At 42.7% G+C, this 23228-nt stretch overlaps 4 protein-coding genes across 11 annotated transcripts in view; 3 read left to right on the top strand and 1 right to left on the bottom strand.

The window, feature by feature from the left end:
* Window positions 1-1758: 1758 nt before the first annotated feature.
* Window positions 1759-10656, bottom strand: LZIC (leucine zipper and CTNNBIP1 domain containing). 5 transcript variants are annotated; one of them, XM_058039579.1, is made up of 7 exons: window positions 9294-9708; window positions 8135-8270; window positions 7551-7649; window positions 7001-7096; window positions 5144-5225; window positions 4140-4202; window positions 1759-2454 (listed from the first exon to the last, which is right to left on the bottom strand). In XM_058039579.1, the coding sequence occupies exons 1-6, from the start codon at window positions 9392-9394 to the stop codon at window positions 4144-4146; spliced, it is 573 nt and encodes a 190-aa protein (XP_057895562.1). In that variant the 5' UTR covers window positions 9395-9708; the 3' UTR covers window positions 1759-2454; window positions 4140-4143. The 5 variants fall into 5 exon arrangements, with proteins under 5 accessions (XP_057895562.1, XP_057895560.1, XP_057895559.1 ...); XM_058039577.1 differs by lacking the exon at window positions 1759-2454 and adding an exon at window positions 10486-10656 and having other exon boundaries at window positions 3804-4202; window positions 9294-9434; XM_058039576.1 differs by lacking the exon at window positions 1759-2454 and adding an exon at window positions 10275-10355 and having other exon boundaries at window positions 3804-4202; window positions 9294-9434.
* NMNAT1 (nicotinamide nucleotide adenylyltransferase 1) lies at window positions 9682-15825 on the top strand. Of its 3 annotated transcripts, none has more exons than XM_058039572.1 (5): window positions 9682-9757; window positions 12162-12329; window positions 12750-12933; window positions 13099-13244; window positions 13620-15825. In XM_058039572.1, the coding sequence occupies exons 2-5, from the start codon at window positions 12212-12214 to the stop codon at window positions 14036-14038; spliced, it is 867 nt and encodes a 288-aa protein (XP_057895555.1). In that variant the 5' UTR covers window positions 9682-9757; window positions 12162-12211; the 3' UTR covers window positions 14039-15825. The 3 variants fall into 3 exon arrangements, with proteins under 3 accessions (XP_057895555.1, XP_057895554.1, XP_057895556.1); XM_058039571.1 differs by lacking the exon at window positions 9682-9757 and adding an exon at window positions 10041-10122; XM_058039573.1 differs by lacking the exon at window positions 9682-9757 and adding an exon at window positions 10533-10575.
* A 311-nt stretch (window positions 15826-16136) lies between these two features.
* Window positions 16137-18128, top strand: RBP7 (retinol binding protein 7). The gene is made up of 4 exons (XM_058039380.1): window positions 16137-16520; window positions 17042-17220; window positions 17477-17578; window positions 17886-18128. The coding sequence occupies exons 1-4, from the start codon at window positions 16406-16408 to the stop codon at window positions 17934-17936; spliced, it is 447 nt and encodes a 148-aa protein (XP_057895363.1). The 5' UTR covers window positions 16137-16405; the 3' UTR covers window positions 17937-18128.
* A 2959-nt stretch (window positions 18129-21087) lies between these two features.
* UBE4B (ubiquitination factor E4B) overlaps window positions 21088-23228 on the top strand; it is a 33056-nt gene continuing 30915 nt past the window's right edge. For both annotated transcript variants that reach the window (XM_058039329.1, XM_058039330.1), the window contains exon 1: window positions 21088-21232. In XM_058039329.1, the coding sequence (XP_057895312.1) occupies window positions 21209-21232 (24 nt within the window). In that variant the 5' untranslated portion in view covers window positions 21088-21208. The remainder of the gene's footprint in view (window positions 21233-23228) is intronic.

Here is a 23228-nt window from a genome sequence, read left to right as displayed (position 1 = left end):
AAACCCCACTGCCAGCTAATGAAGGGCTTAACATGAAAGCCTCTGCAAAGAGCAAACCCAAGCCTCTGACAGGAACAGGAATGGTGCAAATGTGCTGGGATCTGAGATCACTGGCACATACCCACAGCACAGCAGGCAGTAATGATTATTAATTATTTAAGAAAAGAACATAAGAGCTCCAGCATAAGCTGAAAAAAATATGCAGAAGCATTGCACTGGGATCCTCCAGTTGGATTACTGTTAATTAGCACAGTACATGAGTCTGAGGGAAAGATCTAAAAGCATCTTATGCTAGTGGGAGCATATAATTAAGCCATCATTTGCATCCTTGCAATAGTATGAATTTCCTTACTGATAACATCATGGGCACAACACCATTTTATGACTAAGTACTGTCTAGCTCTCCTAATTCAGCTGGCTGACTGTACAGCAGTGCAATGCAATCTTACACATCAATTTAGCATCCTGCATTTATTTAGGAAGGGTTTTAGCAGGGAGAGATACCACAAGGCTTCCTCTAGCCTAGGAGAATTTTAGATTTATTTTCTTAAAACTGAACTCCTGCCCCACCTTAGTTTATTCCCTTCAAGCTTACCAAGACATTTAGCTCTCAAGCAAGGTGACATCTTGCCATCAGCCACTTGTATCATCATAAGACATGATGGACGCTCAAGAGGCCTCTCAACTATGCTAGGTCTGCAAGAGATAGAGTAAAATATTGCTCATGTCTCATGGGAATGCACGGAGCCTCCCAAAGCAAACAGAATGTAGAACTGCACGTGATCAAATCTGTTACCTCCCAATCATCACGCTGCCTGACCTAACCCTCAGCAAGGGAATGTCAGAAGTTTAATTATCTAAAGGTTAAGTCTAACATTTTTACAAGTATTGTATAAAGACTTGATATTATTTTACCAAAATCTATCAGATTAAATGGATTTTTCTTTTCAACAGCTTCTAATCTCTTGTTTAATGAGGCTGCTGTTTATTCTAGTAAGCCAAAACTTCATGAAACCTTTTCCTCCGAATCCCTGCTTGACTTAGAAAAACTCTCTCAATTCACCCTTTCCTTCCTGATCTCCATTTGTTTCTTCATCAGCTGGGAAATTCATTTAGGATTCCTTCACAGCACAGCTGCTTCCACCCTCCATGTCCCTCTGTACTTGTTGGCATCCCCCTCTCATTAAGGGCTTCCAGCAGCATCTGCACACACAATCCCTGCTTTCATTATCCATGATTCAACCACACACAACAATAATGAAAACCCTTTCTCTCCAAGATATGTGGGGTACCCAATGAAGGACTTGTTTTTAGTTTGGGATTCTTTTGTTAATATTTTATATGTCAGACTTAGTCTGATAATTCAAATCCATCAAAATCATGCATTGATCCCATTTCAGCCAGCAGTGACGGAGCCTGAACTGCCTGGCCATAGGGTGTCATTTACACAGAGCTCTCTATCAAAATGAATTTGACTTTTACAGGCAAAGTAGCATGAGAAAGTAAGGGATCTCTTAAGAAATCTTGTATTTTTTCTTCAGCACAAAGGTAACTTGCTACTTTTCCATTCAAGATCAAAGAAGGGAAATAACTCAAGGAGACAAAGATAGAAGAAAGAGAGGCAGAATATTTGAAGCTTCAATTTTCTAACACTTTTTCCTTCAGATCAGTACAATCACTGAATTCACTCTATAGAGAAAGAAGATTAAAAAAAGGAGGTTATATACATCCAAAAAAGGACTCTGGGAACTTTGCTGATGTGTTTAAAGCTACTGTACTTTACAGTTCTTATTTCAGAAGTAAAATGATAAACAAAAAACAAAGCACTTTTAATCTTCAAAGCAATGTATGATCAATAACAACTTCACAGCACTTGATATTTAAGGATCACAATCTGTATTTTACTCCAGGAAAGAAAGATGTGTACAGAATGAGTGATCTGCCCAGGTCCAACACGGAACTGGGGATGGGACTCGCACATCACAAGCTTGTTTGTTAAACACAAACCCATGCTTTCATTTAGCAGTTGTTCTTTTGTTATCAGTTTTTATTTGAGGAAATCATTATTATAATAAATAGATTATGGACTTTTTTATACAGCCCCTGCAGAAACATTTGAGGTGGTGGTGGAGGTACATCCCAGGATTATTTAGCAAAGTATTTAGCACAACACACCAATTAACTTACTATGCCTTAAATCAATCTAACTATTTCAAGAGGTTACTTAACTCTCTGTAAGGGTCAACACATGAATAGCTTCACATCAGCAGCAGCTTCCTTGTTAAATCACATTTATGGCCAGGGCTTTCTGCAGGACACAGCCAGTCTCTGGGTAGAGCTCTGATTTCTGACCCTTCACAGCTTCTGAGAGAGAAGTCTGACCCAACACACTGAATCTTGCAATACTGGTACTGATCTCAGTCTCATCTCTGTCCATCTAAACCACCAGAGATCCTTCCAAGAGCAGAAGAAGCAGATGTTGGAAAGATGTTCAGTCAAGGATCAATTTAATTGGAATGTTACAACTGCCCGCAGTGCAGGTATTTGCAAAAATCCTGAAATATTTACACACCAATTTAAAAAAGTTTCTCCTGGAAACGTACACCTGTCAAACTACAAGGAAAAAGATTTCCATGTCATTGTACTGTAAACTTTTTGTGAGTGCTGAGAGATTTAATTTACATAATAATGCTGCAAGCAGGCTGGGGGTGTTTGGGAGAGAGTTCCTTAGCACCAGTAATGAGCAGAAAGGAAAAGAAGGCAGCTCCAGTCCTCACAGACTGTTTTGCTTCCCATAATTTCAGAGTCTAATAACGCCTTTTAATAAGCTGCTCTCAGCTATGAAGCTGCAATCAGCCTTTGTCAGAGAACACAATGCTGTCCCAGACAGAAAATAGTTCTGCTGGAATGGACAAAAGACCCCTCCTCAATAAAGGCTTTCTAATAACAGGGAGAAAGAAGTTCTATCAGCGAAAAACAAATTATGCTATCTCCATCCTGTATCCTTTCATTTCTTAAATGCTAGATATCAAAAGTATATCTGTTAAAGCAAAATACAGTCTAGAAACACATTTTCTAGTCTACTCCAGTCCCAGTTTACAATTAGACAAACTTGCTAATTTATAGGGTATTTATGCCCTGTAAGTGCACTCTAAATGACAACTGAGCACGTTAATTTTGTTTCTAGTCAATGCTACCCACTAAGTCTCTGAGCTAAAAATTCAACTACGAGATTTCAAATCCTCCTAAGCTTAGTTTATTCAGGATCCAGGGGAGACACAGACTCTCCCCTCTCTGTAGCACCACCACTGAGATTGAACAACACTTGCACTGATCACATAATGGGAGCTTTTTTTGTTTCTGCTTGCAAGCTATTTCATGCCCTCTCTGAAATAACAGCAGTGTGCAGTTACACACCAGAGCTGAAGGAAGAGCATCTCACTGCCATGTCCTATCAATTCCTGTCCCTTCAATACACAAGGTTAAATGACTCCAGAAGCCTCCCCACAGGGCTGCCATTGTCCTCAGCCAGGGCTGGGACACAAAGTGCTCATTCATGTGCACGGCAAACAAGCAGCCAAGGGCCAGTGATCAGCATCCAGGCTCGTTTTTGGTCTTCTGCAAACAGTTTGTAGAAAGATGGCATTTCAATAAACTACATCCATTTTCCAAAGCTTCAATGCCTTCCTAGCACAAACTACTTAGTGGGGAGTCCAGACAAAAATTAAGACAATGTGAAAAATCACCCAAAAAAACCATCAGGACCACTTCGCAAAAAGATCTGCTTGCTACAACCACATGCAAAAAGATTCAGTTTTAATAGTTAGAGAAATACACATTCAGAAAAGTTCAAAACAACTGACTCTTTCGAAAGACAGTCACACTATGCTTTTGTTTTAGAGTTCCTCTTAGTGTTCAGCCTCAGAGCTTGTATTACTGAAAGGGTACAGACACCAAGGTCCCAAAGTGCACTTAAGGCTGTTTACTTCATATCTTCTGGTTAAGGACCCAAGAGATTTAGGGCTTGGGTTTTTTGTTTTGCTTTGCTTTTTTTTTCAACATGTAAGAAATAGAAAAACCAAACGCAGTATGACCAAAATCCAATGCTGCTGATAACTGGAGACACAAGCCTCACGAACCTCTTCATTGTTTTGCCTTTTCTACTTCAACACTTGCAAGAGCAAAGACCTTGTCTCCTGATCCTGAGGGAGGAAAAAGCATTTTCAGTAAGTATTAGTGGAAATTGTGCATTACCTTATATACAATTTAAATCAAGCAAAACATTTGAGATCCAAAGAAATCAAACCTACACTGTGAAAACTTGAACACTTGAGCTAATTAAAAAAAAAAAAACAAAACCATAAAAGCTTGCCAGGTCTAGAGCAGCCATGTCCTACTGTGCCTGGCTGGGATGGAGCTCCTTTTCCCCAGATTCCCCTGTAGAGCTGTGCTTTGTGTTTGTAGCTGGAATGGTGTTGGTAACACCCCCACACACAGAGATACTGCCAAAGTCCTCTCTTGAAGAGAGGGTTCTCACCTTGCTTACACTTCCAGGGAGGGCAGAGCTGAAAGGTAGGGCACCCAGACAGTTTATTTGTAGCCTGAGCTAGTCTGGCACGTTCCTGCCATTCATAGCTCTTTCATCCCAGTTTTAACTACTACTACAGTGAACTGTCTGCTCATTTAATGCCTTTTGTAACTCAACTCTTGATCCTGTCAACACAATCAGAGGTATGACAATCATGGCAGGAAGAGTGCTTTAAAGCTGTATTTTGACAATGTGCCAATAACTGCCAAATTCTCTGCATCAAGCAGAGGACACAGCTCTCCTGAAGAGTGTCTTTAATGCAAAAAAGATCTGTGTTTAAGAGCAGCATCTCTGCCTGAGACAGACTACTCAAGCCTTCAGCATGATGGGCACCCTTGGCATTTCATGGATGTTTGGCATTGGATTTATTTGTTGTGTTACTTTTTCCTTATAGTAGTTTATCAGAATTTCATTGTTAATAAAACATATATTAACATTTAATGGCATGAATCTCTTGTTCATATATTCTCTTTCATAGGGGAACCAGACATACTTCTAATAATCAGTGTTCAATGAGGCAAAGCAATCACAAGTTATATGAGAATGAAAACTTACCAAGGTCAGTGGAGACTCTCTCAAATTGGCTCAGGGCTGTACCAGCATTTGTTGACAAGAACATCTCATCATCACCAGTGAGCTAAATCAAAAGAAGCCACAACTGTGAAGCTGATACCTTAACTGTGCATGTTCCCACCATCTACGTGTGCGTCTACATGAGCTAGGACAGGTTACAGAAATTGTCCATTTGCAGCTTTTGAGTGGCAGTGTTATCTGCCCTACTGAAACCTAAAACAAAAAACAGAAGCTACTTCCCCTAGCACTGAATTTTCCCTCCCTGGCTCCTGCCAGCCCAGGCAGTGCAGTGCCAGCATGTGCAGTGTCAGACATGCCTGCACATGCAAGTTTCAAGTTGATTTGTAGTGATCATTTTTTATTAAAAGGTCACACTGTACCTGTGTACCTGAACTATGCCAAGGTGTCAATAACTTTTTTGTCACAAGGTCAGTATGGTAATGAACTAAGATCTAAGCTTACTTCCTATCATCTACTGAGGAAAGGAAAAAAAAAAAAAGCAGTCACTGCCAGCTTTGACCATGCTAAGAGCCAATGACCTAGAAATGGTTCTCTTCCTTTAAAGTGACATTTCCCCATGTATATTTTACTTTTATGTACGTGTTCTGATGCCTTGTGACAGATGCCCATAAAATATTTACAATAATGAAGCAGTAACCTACATTTGGAAGGTTCAGATATGCTAAGTTAAAAGTCATTTAATTAGCCTCAGATACACATCTTTATTACAGCAAAGCATGTGTGTCAAACTCTTCACAGTGTTTGCATCAGTTTATTTATTAGAACTATAAAAATCAGGTACAGATATTCAGGATGATGTTGGAATGAAGGAAAACATATTACTTACCTGCCTTTGCTGGCTTTGTTTGCAAGCATACAGCTACTTAATACTTTGCAGTGTTGTGCAGACAAACATGCAGCATTTGCTGTCATTGTTCACACCCAGAACAGATGTGAGACTCCTGTCCTAGCAAGCCCTCTGTGCAGCAGGCTACTGATCATTTCAAAAGGTTAAGAGTACAGGTCAGGGTGTGGTGAAGTGGCTTGATGCTGCAGTCCAAGGAACTCATTCCAAGAGGATTAGATAGCTTCCTGCATTCAGTTCACAACCTTAACTAGCTTTTACGTATTTGCAAAAGATTTTTCTCCTCTGACACTCAAGCAATAAAATATTGGGAAAGCCTTTGCTTTGGAAACTACTTGGATTGCAGCTCCTTTAAGTACTGCATTTGATCTTCTCCATGACATTCCTTCATTTCTTAAAAAAGCTACACTACAGAGATACACAGCAACCCATTTTCTTCATATACCATCCACAAAGAGAAGCAACTTCTCTTCCTCCCTCTGGTGGCAAACCCAGGGCTTTTTCTGTCACTGATGGATCACTGGGGCAACAATGAATTCATCACTCATCTCTCCAATTTCCTTTTCTCATACCCAGGGGTGGGCACAATTGACACTATAAAAGTGAAGCTGGACACATGTCAGAGGTCTTGAATAGTTTCTGATGAATTGGTGGTAGGTGGCCAGTAAAAGATTTGTTCTGTAGCTTTTATAAATACCATCACCTTGTACCAGCTGGTGTGTGATTCATGCATACAGCCTACCAAAGGAAGTATTTAAAAGTAGAAACAGCCATACAGAAAGGTACCAAACTATTTGATACATGTTCAGCTTCAGAAAGTTTGGCATTAAAATGGAAGGACATTTATGTAATGTCACAGCAAGTTGCATTTTATCATTTGCTTATAAAATTGCAATTTCTTATTTTAATTATTTCTAATTCCTCCTAAATAGACAGAAAACTCTACCCACCTGACCATGATACCAACCCCTTACCTTCTCACCCAGCTTTCTGAGGGCCGTCAGGATTTCCAGTTTCTGTTGGGTGTACAGGTCTCGTGGCAACTTCCCAACCATCAAGTCTCTGTCCATCTGCACACCAGGGGAGAAAAAGCCAAAATATATAAGCTTCCATTATTTCACCCAACACAACAGCACGAGAAATGCAACAGCCTAAAAATATCATCAGTAGCAATGGACCCACATCATCTGGATCTTCAGTTTAGATCTCTGAAACATCGAATGCACTCTCCAGCCCTCAGTACAATCACAGACTTTCTATTTGCAGCTTCCTCAGTTCACTCTCTTAACCCCATTTTTGCTTTGAAGCAGGAAGATAGGAGATAACTCAAGAAATACACATGGTTGCCCCCATTACCTCAATAAACATTTAAGACTGAACAAATATTGAAAGAGAACTTCTCCATCTTTTTTGGACTTTATGACCAAGTTTTCCAGTACACTCAGTGCTTTCCTTGCAATCCTTACACACTTGAATCAGACTGCCTCAAATGAACAGCTTTTGCAGGAAAACAGAAGCCTTCACCTCTGCCAGTCTTGTCCTCAATTGCCTCGGCTGCTTCTTTGCAAACATCCTAATCACTTCTGGAGTTTTAAAGGCTTGGCTGATGGCTGCTTGTATTGCCTGCAAGGAGAAGAGCAAGAATGTGATTCCTGTTAGTCCTGGTCAAACTGCAGCAGCAGGACAAGATTAATGAGGGCTGGAAAGCATCATTAGTATCCTCTACATCATATGATATACAGAACTCATCTTTTTTTTCATAACCATGGAAGTGAAATTTAAAAAAAAATACCTTTATGGAGGGCTTAAAGAATCCTCTAATTAATGTAACTAGACTGAGAAAGAGCTGTGAAACTTTTCATTACTTAAAGTCCAGGTCCTAATCTCCTATAATGTTAAGGTTGTAATTCATCAATGGGTTTTTTTCCCTTTTCAAATGAAGACATCTATCCAAGTTTTTTACACATACAAGTGTAATAAATTAGGAAATACATTAGTTACATAGATCTATATTTCACATAAAAATTCTAGTGAATCACTTGTATCTATTTGCTATTTCATCAACTCCAAGCAGAACATGAAGTTTTTTAGCAACACATCCTCCTTACCAGCTGCATGCCACTGAGCTCATCCACCAAAGTCATATCTCCAGACATAATCTTCTTCAGGGAGTCATTGAACTCACTCAGCTGCTCAAGAGTTTCTTTTTTGGTCTCTTCGTACTCATCTGCATCCAGCTCCTCTCTAGGGAGGACCCAAGAAGACACACTGAATCACAGGATCCAGCCTGGGACACCCATGGGGCACAGAGCTTGGCTCTCCAGGCTGCACTGAGGAGTTCCCATCCCTGCAGCCTGCTCTGCTCTGGCCCTCTCAGCTCCCATCCAGCTCATGCACTGCTCAGGTCTGCACCCCTCCCAGCCACCTGCATGGCTCTACACTCACTGATGAGAAAAAAGCCCTAGTAATGAAAAAGATACCCCACACCTGGAGCAGTATTTAGAAGTATTTTTGGGTCTCAACACAATTATGTGGTGAGATTGTCTTGCCCAAAGCTGCAGTGAATGAGATTATCTGAGAAGCCTATCTCACACCCAAAGCCATCCACTTAGGAATAACTGATCCTGCTGTCTAAACCTTGCCCAGTTCCCAGAACAGCACCAGCACCCCACAGCAGTTCTAATTGTTCTTGGAAAAGATACGTACTGCTAGGACAAGCTGGAACTAGAGTCAGAAACCATCTAAACACAGGGTGCTTAAATGCAACTACTAAAAGAGATACAAGCCCAACCTTCTTGATAATTCACTGTGTCAAATTGTATCAACACACATAAGACTAATACAAAATCGCATGAAGAGTTAGATAAACAAAAAAGTAAACAATGCAACCCCCCCACGGATCTATAATTATAAGAAAAACCAAAAGAGCCCCAAAAGCTATTCGTTCACTCCTAATAAAAATCCCATAGAAAAACTGTGATTTTTGTGAACAGCTGTTTAAAGGTCACACTGAAATATAACATTTCAAAGAAAATACAGAGTATTTCTGCTAGCATTTTTCCTAGATATATAAAGCAATCATAATAAAGGTTTTTAAAAATAACTTTTACTAACACCAATATCCTACTTAATTTAAAAACAGAAAGCCACAGCAAAACACAAAAATAAATAAGCTTCCTCCTAAGATTTTTGAAAGGTAGCACTTTCTTCTGCCAACCACTTAAGAAAAATAATACCATATAAGAGGAAAGCAACTATTTATATTACCTGCACTCTTCCAGATCTTGAAGTTGTTGCATTAATCTGTCCAACTGCTCCTCCAAGTTTTGTTTTAGTTTACTGGTCTCTGTTGTTCCTCTTGAAGCCATTTTCTGTTTTCACAGAAAATGTTGTTTTTACATGACACTCCTAAGAGAAAGTACATTTTATTGTTTGTATCAACAACTTATAACGTATTTCAAACACTCTAAATATTAAAATTATGCAATATCTTGCTGACGGAATGTTTAATCACAACACCCGGAGATCCTTGCAGTGGAAATACAGAAATGCCAGGCTGCGTGCACAGAATTATCTCCACAGCAAGAGGCGGTTCAGAGGGCACTCCAACAGCCACAGCACACACAATCAAGCAGCAACTACTGAAATACAGAGGCCCCGCTATAGGACACAATAGGTTCGACTCCTCAACAGCCCCTCGGACCGCTGTTCAGGAGCCAGCCCGGGGGCAGGTGTGCGGGGCAGCAGGAGAACCAGCGCTCCCGGGGATGGTGCCGGGCGGACACGGCGGCCAGCGGCCATCCCGGCCCCACAGCCCCCTGAGGGAGCGCGGCCCTCGCTCCGGGCCGGCCGCGCGGCCTGGGAGGAGCGGGAGGAGCGGCCGGAACTCGGGCGCTGCCCGGGGCCCGCTGCCCGTTCCCCGGCCACGCTCCGGCCCCGCTCTTCCCCCTCCGCCCGCCCGGCCCCGGGCTCCCTCACCCCTCAGCCGGGCAGGCCGCGTCAGGGCGGGCTCATCCCGCTCCTGCGGCGCCGCTTCCGCCGCGCCCGGGCCAATGAGCGCCAGCGGCCCCGGGCCCGGCTGAGGGCACGGCGCGGGGTGAGCGGGCCCGGGGAACGGGGACAGCGGGGACAGGGAGCGGGCACAGGGAGCGGGGCTGAGCGGGGACAAGGAGCGGGGACTGCGGGGACAGGGAGCGGGGGTGAGCGGGCACGGACAGCGGGCACAGCGCGGGGCTGAGCGGGGCTCACCGGGGACAGGCGGCGGCGGCGGGGGCTTGCTCGCTGGGCCAGGACCGGACCCCCGTGCAGGCCCGCGGGGGCGGAGAGCTGCGGAGGGTGTTAGTGAAGCGCCCAGCGACGCCCACATCATGCTTATATTCTATGTATATACCCATATATAAGCATATTTGACAGATATTTGCCTCTGAAACATAAATGAGATTGAGCAAAGCATCCTTACCTGCTTATCCCCAGAAAGTGGCTGGCAGGGTGGGCTCCAGAGCCATCCCAAGACCTGCTGTAGGCATATTTTGGTGTCTTTTAGTGCAAGGTGAGTTTATGAGGCAATTGTTTCTGTAAACGGTAAAGTTAGGAGCATGAAAAGGGACATTTGACTAACTCCCGAAAAAGGCACTCTGTCTATACATCTTAAAATTTTCTACTTTTTTTGCACTTTTTTTTTTTTAAGGAAAAAATCAATCTTTTCCAGTTTTGCAGCATGTGTCACTCTGTTGAAAGTAGGATTTGTGCATTACAAAGGCAGTCTAATTCCTCTCCTCTCTGTTCCCATAGTAACTCTCCTAGCCGTGCCCCTGTGAAGGCTGCATTTCAAGTACCACCAGCCGTTCCACTGCTGAGCTACTCTGCAGTAATGAAGAATATTTTAAAAGTTAGTGAAACTATTGAAAGCACAGAAAAGTACTAGCACTTACAAAATGTGAAGCCTTGCAAGCGTTCCTTTTATCCACGGGCTGTTTGATGTTAGGACACGATCGCTGTTACCAGGTTTGGCTGTGATGGTGTCTCAGCGCTGTGGCTGCTGTGAACATCACTCAGCCCCTCTGTCAGGGAGACACAGTGTGAGGGTGACCTCGTGGGATTTTTCCAGGTGGTGATGTTGCTGTAGAAACAATGGCAGACAATTCTGTGCTCCTCAGGATGTCTCAGACATCTCGCAAACAGCAACAGCCCATTGCAGTTCTCCTTTGTTAGGCCAGATGTGGGAAAACATCTTGGCAAGCCAGAATATTCTCAGGAAAAAATACAGAAGCAAAAATGTGTGTGAGGTGTGAGGAGAAATTGAATGATAATTAGTGAAATTTCCTTATTTTCAGCAATTCTTAAGCAGCTTTCTGAAACTGAAGCTCAGAAGCGGAACAGAACTGTGGTATTTTAGCAAAGGGGAAAACCCCCAGTATTTAATTGCAGCTTTTACTAAACTTTTGTAATTTACTATTCTTCTCTCACCTTTTCCATTGGTACACCTAACACTTGCTGCAACACAAAGCAGAGTGACTTTTCTCATGTTTAGTCCATAGCACTCTCTTCCCACATATCACACTTAATTATATAAATTACCCCCTTTAGATTTTATATTTCAGAAAATGTAAATAAATCCCAAAGAAATGTTTGACACTGTTCTCCTCCAGAATTTAACACAATATAATATGTGACACAGTCTTGGTTTTATAATCTTGCTGGAAAGGGTCACTGCAGTTGAGTGGCAAGACTAGGAATGGTCACAGATGTTCTATTTCTCCCTGTGAGCATAGAAGGAAGTTACTTAACAAGGAAGTTCCCTGCCCACATGTCCCTTGGCAGTTGATTGGCACTGCCATCTTAAAATGGTGCAAAGTTCTAATAAAGTTTGTCCTGCAATCAGGACTGATAATCTCTCCACATGAAGTTTAAAATGAGCTGCTTTTCCACAGAGTGGGCAGTACGCCATCCTCTCTGGGCAAACAGCCTCTTTGCAGTGATTTCATATTTTAATCACTTAGAAACTGGACAAAGAAATGTCACAGGCCAGGTTGGTGGAAGAAAAATACAGCATTCAGTTTGATCTTGAAATTTTATCTTCTGCTTGTTGGCACCACAAGTAAGTAACGATAACTCTTTCTTGTCCCATCCTTGTAGTGGCTGGCACCAGCATTGTCCACTGGGCTCCGTGGCTGTGAGCAGTGGCCATGGAAGATCCTGACACAAAGACTGAAGTGGTGCTGCTGGCCTGTGGGTCCTTCAATCCCATCACCAACATGCACCTGAGGCTGTTTGAGCTGGCTAAAGACTACTTCCATGAAACAGGTAGCATGGTTATTTACTATTCAGAATAGCTTTGATAACCAGACACTTCAATGTTAAGGTGAATATTTTGTGGCTATGAATGCTTGACAGTGACAAATATTTAGTAAATGCTATAATTTGTGTTATGTGTTTATGTCTTATACAAAGGCCATTTTGAGAGAACTCATTTATGTGTTGCTTTAATGAGCTAAAGCACAGGGTTTATAGTTTATAGAAATATATATCTTTCTGATACATCTTACTAACTCCTTCATTGTGCTGCCCTGACAGTGCAGGAGTGTCCTGTATTTTTCCACAGGACTGGCTATCAGCTGCCTTTGCACTGCATAATGGTTATGTGACAGGTTAAATACAATGCAGGGGAAGTAACATCTGCTCAACCACTTCTCATGTTCTTGTGCGATGTGTTTTTTTCCACAGGAAAATACAAAGTAATCAAAGGCATCATTTCACCAGTGGGTGATGCATATAAGAAGAAAGGTCTGATCAGTGCGAATCACCGAGTGACTATGGCAAAACTGGCTACAAAAAACTCAGACTGGGTGGAAGTTGATGATTGGGAAAGCTGCCAGAGCGAGTGGTTGGAAACACTCAAAGTTTTAAGGTATTCTTCAGCCAACCTCTAAAGTCTCACGAACCTATAGAAGGATTAAGAATGGTGTTAACTCTAACAAGTTGGGATAATTGCAGAGAGAGGTTCTTTGGTAGGCCAGACTATCCCAATTTTTTCCTACATCTTTAAAATACCTAAAATACATCTGTTTTGCAGGTATCATCATCAAAAGCTTTTATCTGCTGATGTCACTAATAGTCTGCAGGATGACGTACCCATAACAAAGCTGGGACGGAAGAGAAAACAGGAACCAAACAGGCATGAGCCCATTAAAAAGAAAAATCAGAGTCCAGTTGTAAAAAGTTAAGTCTGTTTGCAAATTAGATGGTTAATGATCCTTGTTATTTCAAGAGAATTGCACCAATGAGTAACTTTTATGGTGGCTCCTGGTTCTGGTGTCACTCAGTAACTTTATTCCCTTAGATTCCATAGCATAAGGCATTAGATCCCTTTAATGAAGGGACTCCCATAACCTTTATTCAGAAAAATCCTGTGTTATGGTTACTAATTATAAATTATATACTCTGAATCTGTTTTTTTAATTTCATTCCATTGTCTCATCTCAACCAAAGATACAGAGAGAAAGGGAGCCAAGAAATTAAATGTCCCTGTGAAGTTTGCTCAAATCTGCCAAGCCCCAAACCAAGCCCTATTTCTCATTTAATTTTCTCTTTAAGGTGTCCCGCAGGTTAAACTGCTTTGTGGAAGTGACATGCTGGAATCTTTTGGAGTCCCCAATCTGTGGAAGTTGGAGGACATCACTGAAATTGTGGAAAAACACGGCCTCGTGTGTATCAGTAGGGCCGGAAGCAATGTTCAGAAATTCATCTACGAATCGGATATTTTGTGGAGACACAAGAATAACATTCACCTTGTGGAAGAATGGATCACAAATGATATTTCCTCCACCAAGATCCGGAGAGCCCTGCGGAGGGGCCAGAGCATCCGTTACCTGGTGCCGGACGTGGTGCGGGCGTACATCGAGAGGAACGGGCTGTACAGCGCCGAGAGCGAGGACAGGAACGCGGGGCTGCTCCTGGCTCCATTGCAGAAACACGCCAGCGAGCCCAGGAGCTCGCAGGCACTGAACGACTGACCCGCCGGCTGCTCTGGAAAAACACATTTCATACAGGAAAGGGTGTTTTCTAGGGGCTGGCTGGGGCTTTTCCTTAGGTAAATAGGGGGCTGATTCTGTACATCTGTAGTTAGCAGTGAGGTTTGGTGCACTCCGTGATTGGACCTACACAACCTTTGTCAAGTCCAGTAATAAGATGTTCACTTTTTAATGTTTTGTCCCAGTGCACTGAAGGGAGTATGAGAATTCACATGAAAATTGCAAATGTATAACAAATGAAAATGTTCTGATTAGTTTTAACTCAAACTGCTCTGCTGTTTATAAAATGATAACACAAATATTTTTAATAACTTACAGTGTCTTAACAAAGTTATCTGGTTTCAAGATGTACCATTTACTTACAGTAAATCTATGTTGTTTTTTTTTTTTAATTGTCAACATGTGGTTCACCTCAAAGAAATTATTTAGCTCTATCCTGGAAGGGAAGAATTTCCTCCTGGCTGAAGTGGTGCTAGGTGTAGCATGCTTTGAGCTGCTTGCCTTTGAGATATGCAGCTGCTTGTTTGCTGTCATGCAATTTGCTTCCAGAAATGTCTTCTACTTTACTTTTCTATTCATGTTTCCAGAGCTGTAATGTTAAGCTCAGTTTTGTTTCTGATGGAAGGACAAACCTACCTCAGGAACTGGTTTAAAGCCATTGATTTAATAGATAGAAATTAATAATAGTGTCACTGCACAGATTCTGACACACTTGTCCCTTTATTACAGATAATACATTGATTTCAAATAATAAAGTTTCTTTTACTTTTGAGCCATAAGTAGAATATAATTATATTTAGCCAGAATTGTTTTCTGTTAGCAGAGAGAAAATGGTACTATATCAATACTGGTCATAAGTGAAATATTTTTCTTTTTGAGAAATCTGGTTTTGAATCTAACAGTGTATTGTCTGTATTATGTGAACATAAGCTAGAGAGGCACTGTGACTGTTGTGGTGATAGAATTCTACCTCCTGTTATTTGCTGCTATCTCATTTCTGTTTGTATTATGTGCCTTATTAAGAATGCCAAGGTTTGCAAGCCACTTCTCATGAATCAACAACTCTTTAGAGGTCTTTGTGTGAGGTTTAAGTACTGATGTACAGAAAGAAGGACCACACCCCAGACTATCTGCATAATTTAAATTAAAATGTTATATCTGGACTTTGGCACAGGATTTACCAAGTACTGACTTCTCTTTGCTGGCAAGAGTCAGTAGTATTGCAACAGTGCTTTACTACCATAACCTCAGAACACCAAATTGTGGGTGAAATGTTACTATTTGAGTCAAGAGGAAACAGTAATTTTCATTTCTCAGTGCCATTCCTGTTTTAGTGTAGGTTAGAGAACAATATGCAGCTGCAAACAGGAAAGAAGCTTTGACGTCCTGAGTTCCTTCTCGCGTGATTCTGTGAGTCATATCAATCACACTGCCAGCTCCAAAAATGGAGCTAAACTTTGGGGAAACTGCTCTGCAAAATATTGTCCTTCTTATTCAGCCCGACACAAGTCAGTAAATAAATAAATGTAGTAGGTATAGGTGTGTTTCCTCACCTCTAAATCCCTTTTTTCCTCACTTCAGATTCTCTAAGTCCTTTCTCTTCAAATTCAAGCATTTTTTATTCACTTTTCAAAACACATTGCTGGGTCATCAGGGATTTCTGTCACTGCTTTGCTGAAGTCCAACACTGAAGCTTATCTGCTGTGTCATGCATTCTGCTGCCTGTGTTCTGCCCCAACATGTAGCATCTAATAAAGCATCAGTGGGAACAGCTCCTGGATCAGCTCTCCTTTATGTGTCAAGAACAGAAAGCAAAGGCACGAGCTACATCTCCTATATACACAAGATTACTTTTTGAATTCTGTTTACTACTCACTCCAGACATAAACCCACATGATATAATTCTTATCTCTGTGCCATAGGTATGGCTTTAAAATTTGTTGATATAACACAATCCACAGTTTAACAGTCAGTCCGTGTCTGTTCAAGTACAGCCTGTCTTTACAGGGGTACATCACCTTTTCTACAGATATCTGGATTTCAGATCATAAAGCCCAGATTTAATAAACTTACAGGAAATCTTAGTAATGACAAAATCAGTCCCTTTAAAGTATACAAGATGGACAAAATGGTTTAAGCCAGTTTTTGGCTTGCATTGTGGCTCTTGGGCTATTAACATTTGCTAACACAAAGATTTCAGACACAATGAACTTTTCCCTGCAGCACAGCTGAAGCCATTCTACAAATACCCTCTCACCCACTGGCTCAGCACCCTTCCTCTCCAGCAGAAAGGTCCTGGGATGTAATCCCACCCACAGGCTGCCCTATAAAAGGCCTAGCTAGAAAACTATGTTTGTATTTCTGACTGCTTCTTCCTCCTTCTGTGTGGCAATGCCTGTGGATTTCAGCGGAACCTGGAACCTTGTCAGCAATGACAACTTTGAAGGTTATATGGTGGCCTTAGGTAGGTGAAAATATCTGCTTCTGTCCTTTCTCCCTTCTCCCTCAAGGGTCTTCTTGAATTGTAAGGACTGCCCTTCATTTCACCCTGTTTAAGGTATAGAATGCCTTAAAGAGAGTCTTGTTAATTCTCTCATTGCCTTTCCTCCAACAAAGGATGAGAACAGGCATTCACCTCTTATGGGTGAGTGGGGGTAAAGTCTGAAACCAAGTTTGGGTGTCTCTGTGGGGGAAGCCAACTGTCTCCAGGAGTCTTCTGGCTGAAAGTCCTGGAAATACTGCATAGGAATTGTACAACATCTGAATAAACTGGTTTTCAAAGAGTAAAAAGTACAAGAGGACAACCTACTTTGTGTAACACACAGCTTTAAACAAAACAAAAGGTTCCAATAAAACAACAAAATGCTGCGTAGCAGTAAGGTCAAACTACTGTAAGAAATGCTTCTGGTAGTAATAAAGGTTAATTCCTGGCTGCCAAATTGCTGGTGATAAATACAACTCTGATGTTTTTGCCTTCTGTCCAAGGTATTGACTTTGCAACGCGCAAAATAGCAAAAATGCTGAAGCCTCAGAAAGTGATCAAACAAGATGGTGATTCATTCTATATCCATACCACTAGCTCATTCAGAGATTATTTGCTTGAATTCAAAGTTGGAGAAGAGTTTGAGGAAGATAATAAAGGCTTGGATAACAGAAAATGCAAGGTAAGAGGGAATATATGAGGCTGTGGCAAAATTAAGATGCTATGATCAATCCAGACACTTGAACTGAAATTGTTTCAAAAATAATATTTGTAGTTCAAGACAGCAGTGGGAGCCTGAGTTACAGACAAGGAGTGTCACTTTCACTCAGGGGTAATATCTAGGTCCTCTTTTATCCACGAAAATGCCTATTTTCTGTAAGTATCTTGCAGAACTGAGACAGACATGCAGAAACACCTTTTTGTTCCCTGTTCTACAGAGCCTAGTTACCTGGGAAAACGACAAACTTGTCTGTGTCCAGACTGGTGAGAAGAAGAACAGGGGCTGGACTCACTGGCTCGAAGGGGATGACCTCCACCTGGTATTGACTTCAGATTTCTACTAATTATATCTCTGTATGGCAAAAATTAGATTGATAATGTGATCACAGTGTGCAAAAGTCTTCTAGCTCTGTAGGATGTGTAATGGATGGTACATTGTGAGCATTCTGCTCTGAAGCAGCTTCATTGTTTCACTGTGTAGTTAAATTTGAATGTTAAGTGTAAGTTATTAGCGTGGCCAGGGTGGTGGTAAAGGATCTATGTTCAATTTGGGAACTGTTCCTTTAAGTACTATAGATATCTATACTCTTGGGTTTTCTGTTTGTTTGTTTTTGGTTTTTTTGGTAGGAGCTTCGTTGTGAGAATCAAGTCTGCAGACAGGTCTTCAAGAGAGCTTGAGTGTGTGTGGTGTGCTAGGTCCTGCCTGCAGGGCCAGCTCTGCTCAGGAGCCGTGTCCAGGGAGGGCTCTACCAACAAGAACTGGCTCCTGTACCTATTAACCTGAGTGGTCTGAAGTTCCTGGCTCAGGAAATAAGTCTGCTGTTGCCAGTGTTAAAGGTCTGATTTTTGCTAATAAATGCCTCAAACCAATGTTAAGTATCTTGGTTTTGAATCTGTTTTTGGAGGAAAAAAAAACCAATCCAAAACATAAGTGATGAGGCCTGGGTCTCTAGGTTATCAAAAGTCAATTAAAAGAAGAAAACCTGCCAATTCTAAGAGGAATTCAAAGAGGCAAACAAAACAGGGGGAATGGGATGCTGATAGAGAAGGGAAGATAACAAATAATGAAGCCAGCAACAGAAGGTATGGATTTATTTTTCAAAATGCTTCTCTTTAAGGTGTAGACTACTACTTTACCTGCTTGTGTCTTTCACACTGTTGTGTGAGGTGCCATATTGTGCCAGAGCTGCTTTGTTCTCAAAAATAATTAAGTTGAGCTTACCAGAAGAAACAAGGCTGTGGTCAAATCCCAGAAGCATGAAGATGGGTCTGAGTGATCCATGAAGATTCCAGTCTGCAAAATAATTGAACTCTGTAAGCACATATACAGAGGGAAAACAATGGTGCTTTAGTTCAGCTTTGTTTGCATACAACTGTTAATTAGAGTAAATATTTTTCTTTATCACTGTGTGCAGTATTGCATAGAAAAGTTCTTCTTGCGTGAACATGTAAGTTGTCAGACAAACTAGGTAGCTACAAATTTAATTAGTTGGTGCATATTCTTCGTTGCATATTCTTGAAGAACTGTAGCTTAAGCTTAGTAACTTAATTACTTCATATGAAATAAATAGTCCGTGGCATTTTGAAACAAGTAGCGTCACCTTTCTGATACTTCTTATCCATGCAAAATGCTTTCATACATCATCAGAGTCAGACAAAAATCTCTTTAAGCGTGGAGGGCTTTTGGTTAGATTGACGCTCTCCCCTAATTACCAGACTTGTATAAATTTAAGCTGGTTTCCAAAATAAAAAGAAAAGGACTAATACAGTTAGGGAAATGTGGGGCCCAGCAGTAAAATGCCTGGTGTTTATGCTGTGGATTCTGACAGCGTTCTTCCTTCTGGGACTGAGTGGTTTTATTTGCTTGAAAACAGAATTGCTGTTAGTGTTCTGTTAGTAGGAATCACAATCCGGGGCAGCAGCCGCTAACAAATTGCAGCGGCAGCAGCGGGCAGAGCTTTCTGCACCGCCGGATGGCGCCTGTGCAGCGCGCCGCTCCTCCCGGCACGGGCAGAAATTAAGATGCTATGATTCGTGTAACACACAGCTTTAAACAAAACAAAAGGTTCCAATAAAACAACAAAATGCTGCGTAGCAGTAAGGTCAAACTACTGTAAGAAGGGCTCGGTGCCAGGTTCAGGGGTTAAACACGCACACGTCCTCCAGCTGCTTCCAAGCCGCGCTCTCCAGCAAAACCGCTGGGAGACGCAACACAGAAAGGCTGTAATGACCTTGAAGGACGAGAACAGAACTCCCCAGAGGAGCACTTGAAGGGTTTTATTTAAAGGTGTTTCAGACCACTTCGATTATCTTAAAAAAAAATCCTAAGGAGATAAACACAAAATGAAGTGTAATATAAAAATCAAAGGTAACAATGTACATCTATTCTATAAAAAGACTGGCAATATATGTTATGATCCAAGTATTGGTTTCCTTTCTGAGCACCCTGGTTAAGTCATCAAAACATTTTGTTCAAAATAATTTAGATCAATAAAGTACATTAAAGTTGTATATGAAAACGTAAGGCCATGTAGCCTAACTGCCTCATCTCTGCATTTAAAAAATGGATCAATTCTACTGCTATATCATTATTTGCAGCGTGTATGAAAATATCTCCTAATAGCTCATATGGATCAGTTTAATTCTATCTTAAGAACATCCAGCTTTTACGGGATTCTTTCCCTTGCTGACTCAAATCACACTGCCCCGTGCAAGTCTCGCTGTTCAGGTCATATTGTTAGTGACTATTCTTCCTGGGCTAAAAACTTGCAGCTGCAACCCTCAATTCGTTTATCCTTTATCGAAAGAACAACTTTAAAATATTCTTTTCTCTTTCATCTACGTGTATTATAACTCAAACAAGATGAGCTAGGCATGAACCTCCTATGTACTTACATGTAAACCTGGCTGGTTTTTTCTGTGGCTGAATTACATTTCGAGTGTGAGGGAAAAGATTAATATCTTCCGGAAATATAGTATTTTGTGGTATAAGGAGGGAATTAGGTGCAGAAAAGTTTGTAATAAGAAAAAAAAAACTTCATGTCCAAACTACACTTATAAAAGGCCGGGACCAAGTGCTCAGTGGGGTCTTGGCATCTTGTTTTTCCCTTGGTGTGTTACTCAGCTCGCAACAATTAGATTTACATCCTGCGAATTCTCAAACACCCGTCACTGAGAAGAGGTTAATATTTACGGGCCCATTGGAGAGGGAAGGCTTCAGCAGCTTGACCCTCCCTGGGACCGGGGCGTTCCTGAGGGGCAGCTGTCTCGTTCCGGGCCGTGTTCCGGGCCGTGTTCCCGTTCTCGTTCCGGGCCCTGTTCCGGACCCTGTTCCGGGCCGTGTTCCGGACCCTGTTCCGGGCCTCGTTCCGGGCCATGTTCCCGTTCTCGTTCCGGACCCTGTTCCGGGCCGTGTTCTCGTTCCGGGCCGTGTTCCCGTTCCCGCCTCTCCGGGCCCCTCACGAACCGCGACCCCTCACGAGCCCCGGGCCCGCCTTTCCCGGGCCCCGCCCCGGCCCCGCCCCTCCCTCCCCTCTGGCCGCTGCCATTGGCCGGCGCGGCGCGCGCGCGGCCCCGGCGTGCTCCGCCCCCGCGGGGGTCACGTGATCCCCAAGATGGCCGCCGCCGCCCTGTTGTTTTGATGAATAATCTCTGCGCGGGGCAGCGGCCGCGGGCGGGCGGGGGCCGGCGCCGGGAGCTCTGAGGGGCGCGGGGGCACCGGGAGGGCGGCTTCCCCTCGGCCGCGGCGGCAGCTGAGGCGCGGGTGGGCGGCGGGGAGCGGGCCGGGGGCGGCGGTGCTGCCGGCGGGCGAGGCGCGGCGCGGTCGCCCCGGAGATGCCCTTGTGAGGCGGCCCGGGGGGCAGCGGCGGCAGGAGAGCGCTGCCTCGGAGCGGCCCCGCGGCGGGGCGGAGGAACGCGCCCCTCCTCCGGGCACCATTAAGAGGAAGGCGATGGAGGAGCTGAGCGCGGACGAGGTGGGTGCGCGGGGCCGGGGCCTGAGGGGCGGGCGGGCCCGCGGGGAGGGGGCGCGGGGCTGTGCTGGGCCCGGCTCGGGCCCGAGGGTGGGCACGGAGCCATCCCCCAGAGCTCTGCCCTCGCCCCCTGCCTGTGCTCCGTGCATTTTTCTCCCCTCCTGTCCCCGGGCTGGCCCTGACCCGCGACCCCCGGCTCGGCCGCGGGGTTGGGTTGCTGCTCTCCTGGTTAATTGTTTATTCTCTGCTTCCATCTGCTAGGTAGCCTTTGTCTGCAGCGTGTGCCCTCTCTGTGTCAGTACTAGGCGTTTATGTGTTCTTTGTGTGTGATTCGAAACACCCAACCTTTTAACATAGTGAAACACTTGAAATTTTGCTTCCTTAAAGTCTTTGCTGAGAAGCAAGATGGGTGTGTTCGTGGGCTTATATTTAGTATCATTTCTTCTTGAAGCAGCTTGAATCAGGCTTGTCAGTTTTCCACTGTTTCCTTTGATTTTCTTTATTTATTCAAGCTTTTCAGCTTTCACTGAAGAATTCTAGTGTTATGCTGTATTTGGCAAACATCTGTAATGTATATGTTCTGTTCACATAGAATAAGGTGAACTATTCCTTGTTTCTTTTAAAGGATGCTGCTTCCCTTGTTTTTTAATATATAATTAAAGTCTTAAGTTTTTCCAATATATTAGAGGGTTTTCAAATTTATTATTTGGGTTACTATAGCAGGATCCAGGGAGTTTCCCAGTGATCCTGTGTAATCCTGAAATCAAAATGTATTGTACTGGACCTGCTGCAATACAGGCTCAGTGCTGTACTTCTAATCCAGGGAGGATCAAAAGAAGTTATTTTTATTCTGTCCATATCTTACAGTGGAATTGTAGGGCAGGGTGGCTGCTCTTGCCACTCAGATTTGTATTCCAAGAAGTTGGGATGTTTTTGATGCTGGTGTCTGTCACGATTTAGCAATCCTGCTGTGTTGCATCATGATCTAGGAGAAAACACTTTGTGCTGTTTACTTGGTGGAGGTCCTCGTGCTCTGTGGAAGCACTGAGAGAAGGAGAGCAGTTCCCATGTTGGGAGGAGTGGGATGGGACACTGGCAGTGTAAGTCTGCTGGGAAAAAGGATCTCCAGTTTTACAGGTGTATTTCAGGAGTGCTTTGTTTACCTGCAGCTCTTCTCGTTGTTAAACTGCCCTGATCCTGAGGTGTTTTATGATTAATTTCAGAATTATTTAACCTATGTAGGCTTATTTGTGTCACTGCCTCAGCACATTACTGACCTCATCAAAACCACTGCATCATGGATCTGAGGCTGCAGGAAAGGAGTTCTCCATTGAGGACTCATCCACCTTTTTTGGCCAAATGTTTGTCTCCAGTGACTTTCCACGTCCTTCTTGTCCAGTTCAGCAGGGACCAAAGCAAATGGTCTTTTAGGTGATTGCTTGTGACAATCTTGTATCATTTTAACAGAGTCATGGTGTCACTTCTTGTGATTAATGGATCTCTCACTGAAAAGTCAGAGCCAAGTTGATTTTAATTTTCCTCTACATCTCCACTTTGCTGTTACTTGGCACAGTGGGCCTGGATGAGATTATATTGAAAAATAACCTGAAATTTACTTTATGTGACTTCTTCACATTCAGCCTTTTTTTCAGGCAATGAATGAAGGTGAAAAAATACCTAACGGAGGTTTAATTGCAAGGCTCTGACAGATAAGGTTATCTTCTGTTATCAAACCATAATTAAATATAACACTAATGCGTTGCAGCTTAAAAAGAGGAGATACACAATTGATCACACCTATATTTTAGTTTCAAGAAGATATTTTCCCCTCCTATTAACAGTGTCTCTCACTGACATTTTCTCAATGTTCACTTTAATGCACTAAAAGTTGTAATTCATTACAGACCATAGTAAAATTTTTAGGAGAGGGGAGAAAGAAATTTCCTTCTTAGTATGTGAGTTTTAGCACAGTAGATAGCACAAGATGAGAACAGGGACT

This window comes from Melospiza georgiana, chromosome 22 (genome assembly GCF_028018845.1).
Source record: "Melospiza georgiana isolate bMelGeo1 chromosome 22, bMelGeo1.pri, whole genome shotgun sequence".
In the NCBI taxonomy this organism is placed as follows: Eukaryota; Metazoa; Chordata; class Aves; order Passeriformes; family Passerellidae; genus Melospiza; species Melospiza georgiana.
The sequence above is the reverse complement of the archived record's forward strand: the minus strand, read 5'-3'. Positions and strand labels throughout refer to the sequence as shown.

What these genes read in the sequence shown, in the direction of transcription:
- LZIC (XM_058039577.1), bottom strand. Translation starts at nt 9,394, where the DNA reads ATGGCTTCAAGAGGAACAACAGAGACCAGTAAACTAAAACAAAACTTG. An exon ending in AGCTCAGTGGCATGCAGCTG is followed by an intron (nt 7,650 to 8,134) that starts GTAAGGAGGATG and finishes TTCTCCTTGCAG; the next exon opens with GCAATACAAGCAGCCATCAG. An exon ending in TCAGAAAGCTGGGTGAGAAG is followed by an intron (nt 5,226 to 7,000) that starts GTAAGGGGTTGG and finishes CTTTTGATTTAG; the next exon opens with CTCACTGGTGATGATGAGAT.
- NMNAT1 (XM_058039572.1), top strand. Translation starts at nt 12,212, where the DNA reads ATGGAAGATCCTGACACAAAGACTGAAGTGGTGCTGCTGGCCTGTGGG. An exon ending in AGACTACTTCCATGAAACAG is followed by an intron (nt 12,330 to 12,749) that starts GTAGCATGGTTA and finishes TTTTTTCCACAG; the next exon opens with GAAAATACAAAGTAATCAAA. An exon ending in GAAACACTCAAAGTTTTAAG is followed by an intron (nt 12,934 to 13,098) that starts GTATTCTTCAGC and finishes TCTGTTTTGCAG; the next exon opens with GTATCATCATCAAAAGCTTT.
- RBP7 (XM_058039380.1), top strand. Translation starts at nt 16,406, where the DNA reads ATGTTTGTATTTCTGACTGCTTCTTCCTCCTTCTGTGTGGCAATGCCT. An exon ending in AGGTTATATGGTGGCCTTAG is followed by an intron (nt 16,521 to 17,041) that starts GTAGGTGAAAAT and finishes CTTCTGTCCAAG; the next exon opens with GTATTGACTTTGCAACGCGC. An exon ending in TGGATAACAGAAAATGCAAG is followed by an intron (nt 17,221 to 17,476) that starts GTAAGAGGGAAT and finishes CCTGTTCTACAG; the next exon opens with AGCCTAGTTACCTGGGAAAA.